The following is an 11,210-nucleotide window of genomic DNA, read 5'->3' on the forward strand; positions in this document are numbered from 1 at the left end:
GCCAATCCTGTCGCCCCTCCTCACTCGGATGTTGACATGGCTCTTCCCCATTGGTTCCCTTTGTTGCAGGGGTCTCATTACCGAGAAGTTTCGGGAAGTTTCGAGAAGCTGCCAGAGGCTTCGAGAAGCGTCCACTGGTAGCCTCCTCACCATCGCAGCCCCCTCCCCTCAAGCATTGCAACAAGACACCACTTCGAGCCACCCAGCCCCCTTTTCTCTCTCACAATCCCGCGCAACAATACAACTGACCTCCCCCCATTACCTACAGAGTACAACAGTTACAGAGTCAAAAGAAGTATTGTTTCACATAACGACAGCCACAGAGAGCCTCCCTTCCCCCAAACTTCTTGATGAACAAACCCCACACATTACAGTTTATTTGCTAACATTATAAAAAAAAAATAAATTTGCAAATCATATATTCCAACTTGGTAAATAGGTTGCTAATTCATTAGCCTTGGTATTTCTGTTTATAGCTTCTTAGCATACTTCTTCAGAATGATAGATAGAATAAGCCACTTTAATAAAGGTGATTTGAAATAAAAACACCATGAAAGGAACACATCACATCTTTCTTCACCTGCAGGCAGATTTTTAAATACTGCAGATCAAGATAGCACCAGGTGACTATGACTTCAGTCCTTCAAGATGATTTCATTTTCCTCCACTCTGTAAGTTGCATACTTGGTAAATGTAAACATACATAAAATATAGTCACAAATTAGATTTTTCCCCCCTTCCTTATTTTCCCTCTATACCCATGTAATAAACACCATAATTTCTCAGATAATTAAACTGAAGGTTTGACTCCACTGGTAGGCAATAGAGTAGGTTGTTTTTCACACCTCTTGTGACTTGAGGTCTTGCAGGCTTGGTCTCATGTCAAAGCCATCTGTCCCCCTGAATTCTAGAAGAAGTGAAAAGGCCACTGTATATTATGACTGTGACATTCTTCTTCCTTCTTTTAACACCTCCAACATGTATGGATATCTTCGGATTTGGTGGTATTTGCCCTGAAAGCCTGCTTGTATGTGCCATTCCTCTGAAATCAGGGACTGACTTGTCCAAGGAACCCTTAGGCAGTTCAGCGTGATTCTTGGATTCTTAGACAAAAGTAATGAATCTGAGAGAATTAAAGAAGTGGCCAGGTAAGAACTGGCAGAACCTGCATTCCCTATAGAATAAAATTTTTTGCTTTCAGAGATATAAGTGAAAGATTTGCCTCTGGTTGCTGAATCTGTACTGCATCTTTCCTCAGAAAGGTAAAGTGGAGGATGACTTTAGTAATGATGCAGCGTGAATGTGGTGATATTTGATCAGACAGTTCACTTCTAAGCTACTGATTTGATCCTGTGCATAATTAAGTGCTGAATAATAAGTACTGAATTATTCTATAATCATGTATCTTTTTTCTCTAGGTTGTCTGTATATTGTCTCTTTTTTTTCTGTATTCAGACAGTTGCCTTCCTCCCCAGTGTTATGTGTTTGTGATTCTTGTGTATGTGTAGGGTATTAGTGAGAGATGTTCTGTTGCTCTTAAATCAATATTTATTTAACCAGTAAAAATGTGATTGTTTTTGAATGAGTATGAAAGCCTTGAAAAAGCAAAGCAATAAAAGAGAAGTAATAGGCTGTTTCCAGGGTTTGGAGCTTTACCCAAATGATCTTAATGGAAGAACAAATAGATCCTGAATACATACAGTCCTTACATCCCATAATACTTATTTGATTTGTGTTTCTCAGGATAATCCTTATTATGCAGGATCAGAAGTACTCTGTTGTTTTCTGGTCCCAAGAGGTCTAGCAGTTGTCTGTAAGTAAAGACTCTTTTCAGCATTGCTGAATAAATAATATTTAAATTTTATCTGTGAAATTATTTTTTTTTTTTTGTGCAAGAGGTTTTTTGTTACAGACATTGTTGATAGGCAGCAATACATTCCTTGCTCTATGGAAGCAGGCTTTCCTGTAACTTTAAAAATATGTAGCTCAGGAAACAGGTTGTTTATTTGACTGTGGTATGGACATTATGTCTTTTCGTTATGGAGTGAATCATCTCAGTGCTGAAATCTTCTTTATCCCTATCCATTCTGCTTTCCTTTCAAATGAGTTAATTAAGGTGTGGGAGCAATTACATTGTCAGCTAGTTGAACCAAATTATTTCTGATTTTGAGAGGGAGGAAAGAAAAGCATGAAAAAGGACTGTCAATCCAAGATAGAAATAATCTGGGTTCTTTTAGAGAAACAAAGGTGAGCTGGAATGCTTCATTGAAGCCCAACCTAAATTTATGTTACAGCAAAACAGATGTAAATATGGAAAATGGAAACTTCACCTTCAGTTAATATTTGTAAGTCGATGCATACCAAAAAAATCCTTCTGTTTATGAGGCTTATTTCAGAATTGCATTCCTGCTTTATACGGGGCATGATAATGCCAAAGGCAGTTAATAAGATATAAATAGTCAGCATAATGTTGTGGCACTTTACGTTTGTTTTTTTCAGTACTTTTGACCAATTCTTGCATATATAAAAATCTCATTTCAAATGATGTTTCCAAATGTTTGCTCAGAAAGTGTATCGCCATCTATAAATATTTTGCATAGAGCTGTAAAACACAGATGGTGAAAATGTCACACTTGACTCTAATGGCACAGTAATGGAATGCAACAGACTGTGAGTCCTCTGCAGACTTGAGCCTGTGTGAGAAGAGCAGAAAGCTCCGAAGAACGGAACAGCCTCAGTGAGGAGGGATCATATGTTGAGGTCAGATGGAGCTGAGCTGCTGGCTGGCAGACACCCGTGGAGCTGTAGTTTAGTGTAATGGCTTCAGTGCCATATATTTGCTCCTACAGTGCAGTCCTTTCTTTGGCTTTCAGTTCTAGTGAGCTCTGCCCTACCAGCTCAGAGGGGTACTTGAACATACTGTTTCAAGGCTTTGATGTTGCCAACATGAGAAAAGGCACATGTAGCCTAACCGGTACCATGTTCAGGAAGTGATGCATCTTGTGCTGGTGAGAAACTGCCTGGTCACAGAATCAACTATGTCTGAGAAAGGAATGTTAGAAACGATTTTCGTTTGCTCTGTGGAAAATGATGTGTTTTCTTGTTTGTTCTGTACTTTTTTGACTTTTATCACAGCAGTAGTGCTTTGGAAACACCTCTGAGCTCTGAATGCCTTTAGCTTTACAATACCTTCAAAAGGTTTACACAGCTCCATTTTAAGGCAGGTAAATATGAAGCACATGGAGGCCAAATAAACTTATACAAAAAAAGATTTTTCCCCAAGTGAATAGTGATCCAGTGGATCTATTGTCTGAGTGTAATTCTTTTCACAGGAACGTACATGAGAGAAAAGGAGACTCCTTTATTTTGGTGCTATTTGTCAAAAGCTGATCCTGCAAAACTTTATACATGGGAGTATTACGTATCCCCTTAAAAGTACCCTCTACCCCTCCACCCTTAATGTGGAGGAAGACTTGCTAATGCATTTTGTCTTCTCCAGATCCTTTTTAAATACACATAAAATCATTAAGCTCAGTTAAAATTTACGTGCTGTGCCAAATGATCATCTGGTATAGAAATGTTGAAGGTATGGTTTCTGTTTTTCTTTTAAAAAGGGAAAGGAAGTCATTAAGAGAAAAACACGTTGCAGATCTGTAACAGAAAGAGCATTTTATGTGGCTTAAGTATGTGCATGTACTAACATTTTGATGCAGAAGTGGTGCAGTACATATTTTTCTTGGAATCCCTTGCTTTTAAACGGGCATAAAATAAAAAAAAAAGCAGCATACTCAGCTTTTTTGCAACAAAAGCTTGGTTATATACTGGAAAATATACATAGCAGTGATACGCTACCAATGATTTGCTGTCAGTGTTTCTTTCCTAATGGCTGTTCTTTGGAGATATAAAATGGTACATAAAATGTGAAGGCAGAAACATTCTGATTTTTCTCTCCCGCTCTTTTGCAAATTTTTTCTTGAAGTTTATAGAGTACTACAAAGTATTATATTCTGTCAGCTCTTGCCTGTAGCAGACTGCAGCTTCTTTTTAGCATATATGGATAATGGAAGTTCCAAAAAGTTCTCGAAATTCCAACTAATTATATATTTTTTATTTTACATGGAGCAGAATGTAATCAGTACAATACTGCCTTGTGGCACCTCTGGATTCAACGTAGGCATCAGTGACAAAATATGAGCACTCTGCAAATCCTGAAAAAAACATGACCTTTCTTCCATTAGCAGAAATTCTCAGAACTGCTTGTTATAAAATCCAAAGGAAGAGGAAGAGGTTTGGGAGGGTCTGCAAGGCTCCCATAGGGAGCTGGAGCCTGAAGGCTGAGCTACAGAGGAAGATAATTTCTTGCATTTGCCTGCTCTGCTTTCCATGACAATCTCTTGGTGACTGTTTTTTATCCACTTTCCTGAAGTCAAGGCTGGAACCTGGATTTAGAGTGTATGTGCTGAAATACATCAAAGTATCATTACAGTTTGTTTTATTTCCTAACTAGCTGTAAAGTCTGTTGCTTATTTTGACTGGCTGTCCTTGAGTACAACCAGCAATGTGACTAAACAGCACTGCCATTTAGCATATTAGTTGTTCTCATATAATTGAGATTCAATTGGAAAGGAAATTAAAATCATGCTGTTTATATCTGGAGAGTGGTGTGAAGCTTTGGAGTGTTTGTTTTTTAGTTTGTTGCACTGGGCTTTGTCCCTAAGGGAAATGGCAATCTCTGATGCTATCTGCTATATGCAAAATAGTCGAAGTCAAGGATTTCAAAATGTTTTTGAAACTTTTCCATAAGACTTCCTGGAACTTGCAAAGTGGGCTTTGGTTTTAGTGAGACCTACAATGGAACAAAAATGATGGAGAAGTGTGATGTATTGTGTCAAATCCTTGCTTGACACAAATTTGATTTCTCTGTTTTAGGGACAGGGAATTCTCAGGTCTTTCCTTAAATCACCAAGGACTACAATGAGTCAGAATAGCTTTCTATCTTACAAGATGGCCATCTTGGTTTAGGAAGTCACTTTTACAGTTATACTTTTACAGTTACTTTCCTAAAGAAAGTTTGAATTCTATTGCTTACTTTCTTGTTTTTCTTTGCAAACCAGGCAGACATACTACAGCTATGTTCGTATAAACATTGCATAACTCAGCAAAGTGCTACTTGCATTTTTACATTTCTAAATATGTTAGAAAATGTCATCAGTTACATTTATTTACCAGCTGGGGATTAATTTTTTGAGTCATAGTGCTGAATCTGCATGAATATTAAATTATGTTGTGGAGATCAAAGGCAAGTAGATATGATGCAATCACATTGCCTCTTCCCACTTCCCTACTTGTGTACTGCTGGATACAGAGGACAGGATTCCTCCATCATCCTTCAAGTGGCCTCTCTGTGCCTCCAGAGGAGGTCCTACTCTCGGAAACCAGCTTAGCACTGCAGCAAGCTCTGTTTGCAGTTTCTGAGCCGGTTCAGTGGCACGAGTTACTTGCATCTAGGGAGCAAATACAGACTGACTGCATGTTTTGCTTCAATGATATCCTTTATTGAACAGATGGTAGTGTATTAGGCCTTTTTATCATTATGATTTCAAACTGACTTTGGAATAGCATTTTAAGAATTTAAATTTAAATTACAAAATTAGCCATGAAAATGTGATAGAAATAATAACTTATATTGGTCTCACTCCATTCTACCTCTCTTCAGCTGCAGGGTCTTGTTCTAGAAATCATCAGATGACTTCAGAAAGGCTCCAGTAGGCAGGACATAGTCTTCTTTTTGCCCTGTTTTTGCATGCAGCTGACTTCATTTGCATGCAGGTTTCCTATGTGTTTTCTCAGAAGACATGGAAAACCTCCCAGTAGAGTGCAGGCTCTTTGGAAGAGTGAGAAGCTATCTCATTTCATACTCAGAGAGAGTGCAGTGATTACATGTCTGTTGCTACCGCTGCTTTGCCACAAGTGTTTCAGGATAAAAATGCTCATGCTTGTGGTTCAGCTGAGATTCCCTGTCTTACTCCAGGCCTATAGGGAAGTCTTAGTCTCTCAGAACTTCAGAAAGTTGGGATATGATTTTATGCTGGTTTTAGTGATACAAGAAATTAAACCTTTTCAATTTCTGCATAACACTACCAAATAATAAAAGTTGGATGAAAAATTTGTATTTTATGAAACAAAATGTATAGATAATGTAGATTTGTTTATTATTTCCAATACATGGATTCACAGCTGAGTTGCTTAGGCATTTAGCTGTGTACATAACCTCTATTTGAGTTCAGATGCATTATTTTTTTTTATTTTTTATATGTCCAGAATTCAGAAGAGGTAACTTAAATGCTCTGGATGAAGCTTCTTCAAGTATTAGAATTCATAAAATTGTATATCAAATTTCTTATTATCCTGATTTACTGTATGTAAATCCATAATCAAAACAGAGGTACTTTATGTTGAGCCAGCAAGTTGAACAGCAGATGAATGGATTCACTTAGAGGTGATTACTACTAAATGGAAAGGAATTTCACAAATTTGCAAAGTAATGTGAGAAAACAATAGTTTTACAAAATCTGGATGGAGCTACATTTCCTAGATGTCAGCATTTAGTGCTTCTTCTTCTGGGCATAAATTGCATTGGATTTGTCATTTATTAATTTTGCAGACTGCAAGAGAAGAACAACATACTAATTTTGAACTACATCAAGATTAGGAAACTAGATATCTGTATCAAGTCAAGCATGTGGTATATTTGGTAAGGAGGTTGGTCTGTAAGCGCTGTTGTGTCATCAGTTGCTGCCCAGTCCTACTTGAATGAGTACAGACTATTCTGTCTGAGTTTAGCTTGTGCTATTGGACCTCCAATAAATAAAATGAAGGACTGTCCTGAGAAAACATCCTATGCAGAAGCCAAAGGAATTGTCCAAGTTTGGGTGGGCTGCTGATGTCAGAAAGGAATGCGCCCATTAGATGTGGGGTGAAAAGCAGATTCGGGGAACTGATTTGGAAGTGTTTGTGTTGGCTCAGTGCTCAGACATTCCTCCTCCTCCTTGCACTGGTTCCCAGCTGTGCTTCTGCCAGTCTTACCAGCTTCTTTAGGAATGTTCCACAGGATTCTCTTTGCTGCTCTCATAGATGGCCATACAGAAACTCTTCATCAAAGCTTAATCAAGCAAGTCCAGGCTCCTTTTATGTGTTCACTCTGTTCCACTCAAGTTTATACTCAGATGTGGTGACCTGCAAGCTATAAGTAGGGCCTAGGAATACAGAAAAGCCTTTAAAAAGGAGTATAATAGATTTGCTGGAATCTTGAACAGTAGTTCTCTCTCCTTTTATTATTATATTTTAGGGAGTTTTGGGGATGTTGTTTGTTGGTTTTGTTTGGTTTTGGTTTTTTTTTTTTTTTTTACAATGTATCTTAGTGAAAATATGACTTTCTGCACTTGGACATACTGATCCTACCTCTAGCACTCAATAAATCAGTGTACTCCTCAGTTGTAAAATATCCTGTTTCTTAGCTAAATAGCTGTATTGTTTTAAAGGCTTTGGAACTGAAAGCCTTAATAGTGTTTCATCTTTCTACCAAAAAATCTTCATATGCTTTTAACATTAATAATAGGGAGAGATAATTTACCGTCCTCTGGCAGGTTCCTGGCTTTGCAGAGTCATTCTTTCTTCACACAGGAACTCAGGTTACAAAACCTCAGTGGCAGAAGCCTCTACAGGTGGTGTTCCACTATGGTTGGTGTTTCAAAGCCCAGGTTGCAGCTCTGCAAAGTGGGGAGGCCAGCCACAACTTGCTGGGCTGGTGTAGCTCTTGGGTGTCCTCTGTCAGAAGCAGTCTGAGCTATACTGGAAGGGTAATACTTCCACTCATGTGAAACTTGGCTCTGGCAGCATTGTTGTTGTTGTGGGTCTGTCCATCAGCACCTCCACAGGTGAATAAAACTCTCTGTGTCTCCACTGGCAAGAGGAGGGGTATTGGTGGCCTTTGTCACCATGGCTTAATTTTTCCTAGAAACCTCTAAACCCTGTAGTGTCAATAAATTCTGTTTTGTTGCAGCTTAAAATGTGTGAATCTTCTTGATGAAATCAAAGTCCTATATTCCTTATGCAGACTTTAATTTGAAAACGTGGAAAAATAAATAAATTTCATAAAAAAGATCATGAAATGATCAGCCAGTAGCTTCTATAATTGAAAAACCCATCCCTTGGAACAGTTTTAGCACATTTTTTTAGCTTAAATTCTAGGAAAGTTTGTATTCTTGCTCAAATCAGTTACTGGTTTTGGGGGGTATTCTCTGTCTGGTTGCCATCTTCTGCTCAAGTTTCAGCAGAGACACGTGTCTATCGTATGTAAAACAGGATTTCTAGGATGATGAATATTACATGCCTGAAAGTATATACTTTGCAATTGGGATGCATTGATGCTGTTAAGGTGTGATGATTAGAGAAAATGTTGAAATTTCACTTGTTTGCATGCTCTTTTTGTGTACTTTTTTGATGATAATTTTAAAATGTTCCATTTTCAGGTAACAATGGCCAAAATTGGAATAAATGAGAGTCGTTCAAAGGAGACCTGTGAAACAATACTTTTTGCTCTTCGAATGGCAACGTGGAATCAGATTTTAGATCCCTGGGTGTACATTCTTCTCCGGAAAGCTGTGCTTAAAAACCTGTACAAGATTGCAAGGGGATGTTGTGGTGTGCACATCATAAATTTACACATGTGGGAACTCAGCTCCATCAAGAATTCTTTGAAGGTTGCAGCAATATCTGACTCACCAGTAAGTTCCAAACAAATAAACCTACAGCCGCTCAGCAATACAGGGCATTAAACACAATGTATGGAGAGATGATGGAGGCAGCTCTCATGCATGGGCAACACGTTAAAATTAAGTCCAAAGCTCAGTGGTTTCGCACTTGTTTAAATCTTGAGCAGTTTGCTCTTGCTGCTAACCGGTTTGATATTGCTACTCCGAAAGAGGCACTTGAATGTTTTAATTCCCTTTAGAATACATCCTATCCAAAACTGGTAGTAGAGTGATGAATCGTCCTGTATTCCTCTTTTCCAGGTATTAAAGTGAACAGGGCTCCTTATAACACTCCGCTACCAAATCCTTTACCTTAGCAGACTTCTTAAGAGCACATGCAACTGTGAAAGTCATCTCCAAGGTCATTTTTAAAAGGGATAGATTTTATCTACCAGTGATACCCTCAGATATTTTGCAGAGTAACTGCTTCCTTGGGTGAACTCCAGCATCCTTTCCCTAAGGGTATTCTTTGCTTTTAGGCATTGAATTTCCAGTTAGATATATAAAAGGCATTTTGTTTGTGCCCAACTTATTAAATGATCAAATTTGCGTGGTTCATTGACTTGACCTCTTAATTAGTTACTGTTCTATGAATTTTTGGGAGAGCTGCAGACTTCATCAGCTTAAGCATTCCTTTCAAATCACTGACAAACCATGAAGTTCCTTGTCGGAACACAGCAGATCAGCTCAGCTTGCTTACAGTTACATTTTCTGATCTATTGGTGAGTTTTTAGTCCTTTCAACAAATTTTGTTGAAACTAACAGGCATAAAGCTGTGGTTAATCTGTAAAAAATGTAGTTGTTTCATTTTTTTCAACTCCCAAACTGAAGGCAGTGTTCCCGTAAGGCATATACTGTGTTGCTCATGAGGTGTATGTGCTTCATTTGTAAAAGGTCACACGTGTCTCATGAAAAATGAGTGTGACCAAATGAGCATCTCTGCAGGGAACTGCACTGGGGGCGTGTTGTTTTGTTGTTTGTTGGTTTTTTTTTGTGAAAACAAATGGCATGCTTAGTTTTTCAGGCTCTGTGTCTGAATTGCTAAGGGTATTCAGTGTATTTGAAGGGATCAGAAAGTTTCCAGGACTTTGCACAGGAGGACCTTCACCTTTAATGCTGCTAAAAGGAGCTTTGATTTTGTGACCATATTCTTGTTCAAAAAAAAAATAAGAGTATCAGACTTTGTAGCAGAGAGATTAAGATAGAAATGCCTATGTTATTTTTACCTGCTTCAAATAACTGCATTAGTGAATTGTTGGAGTATTTTGACAAAATAGTTAAAAACTGATTCACCAGGTAGTCTGAGGGACCAAAGTTATTCATCAGGTACAAATTCATGTCGTATGTGAGAATAGTTTAAGGCAGAAAATAAAAACCCAAAAGGTTTAAATATTTCATTTTTGGTTTAAAAGCTATTTCCTTTTTGTTTTAAAAAGGCTAAAAAATAAGTGCATTAAATAACCCTTTAATGAAATGAAATGGCTTCATTTACCCTAAAGAATTTCTATATGTGGTTTATTATCTCAGTCACAGAGCTGATAAACCGTGGACAGATTTGATGCTGGTATAAGCTACACACTGTTGCTTCAAGTGGGTTCTGCTGAATAGTGGAAGCATCCAGTCAGTGTTAGGTTTGGCATTTTCATTTCATAGAATGTGATGTCAGTGTATCTGTTGACATAAATTATTTGTTCTTTATGGAAGATTGTTGTTTTAGCAGCTGCAAAAAAAATGCTGGTCTGTAAATTGTTGAGATGTTTGATCGGTGAATGAAGCTTGTCAATGTTTCCTTTTGTTATGTGAATAAATGTAGCTTGTGTAGTTCATGCTGGTTGACTTGTAAACCAAAAGTTTATATGTATATGTGATTTCTTATATTTTGTGTACTTATACATATTGAATGTAAATTGCAAAGTCTCATTAAAGTTATCCAAACTGTATCTTTAAGTGTTATGATATTTTTGTGTAACAAAAGAGATCTGAAGTTGTTAAAAATAATCCTCTTGATAAAACCCCTCACACTGGATTTAAGCCAGGCACTGCTATTCATGCATACAATATACGTTGTGAATGTAGAGGACAGAATTCAAATAGGAAGTGCCATTGTTCATACTCTTCATTGCTACATGAGCAGCCCAGTACAGCTGGTGGTCTAAGGCCGACAGAGTCAAGTAAAAGTGGAGCTGAGGGGAATTTGGTGTTTGGGATGGAGGTGCCTTTCTCCAAATATCTGCCAACATGATAGACTCTGATTAAGTTCACATACATGCTGAATCAAAAGAAGCGTGACCAGCAGGTCGAAGGAGGTGATCCTGCCCCTCTGCTCTACTCTCGTGAGAACTCACTTGGAGTATTGTATGCAGTTCTGGTGTCCTCAACATGAAAAGGACACCAGAA

At 38.0% G+C, this 11,210-nt stretch overlaps 1 protein-coding gene across 6 annotated transcripts in view; it reads left to right on the forward strand.

The window, feature by feature from the left end:
- PTGFR (prostaglandin F receptor) overlaps positions 1 to 10,741 on the forward strand; it is a 22,930-nt gene extending 12,189 nt beyond the window's left edge. For 5 of the 6 annotated variants that reach the window (XM_062628946.1, XM_062628943.1, XM_062628944.1 and 2 more), the window contains one exon: positions 8,532 to 9,946. In XM_062628946.1, the coding sequence (XP_062484930.1) occupies positions 8,532 to 8,837 (306 nt within the window). In that variant the 3' untranslated portion in view covers positions 8,838 to 9,946. Of the gene's footprint in view, positions 1 to 8,531; positions 9,947 to 10,340 lie in introns of those variants that run through there. The other variant, XM_062628947.1, reaches the window with a different exon arrangement.
- The last annotated feature ends 469 nt before the right edge of the window (positions 10,742 to 11,210 follow it).

Source organism: Pezoporus occidentalis, unplaced genomic scaffold (assembly GCF_034315485.1).
Source record: "Pezoporus occidentalis ecotype Australia unplaced genomic scaffold, CSIRO_AGI_Poc_V1 ctg325, whole genome shotgun sequence".
NCBI lineage: Eukaryota > Metazoa > Chordata > Aves > Psittaciformes > Psittacidae > Pezoporus > Pezoporus occidentalis.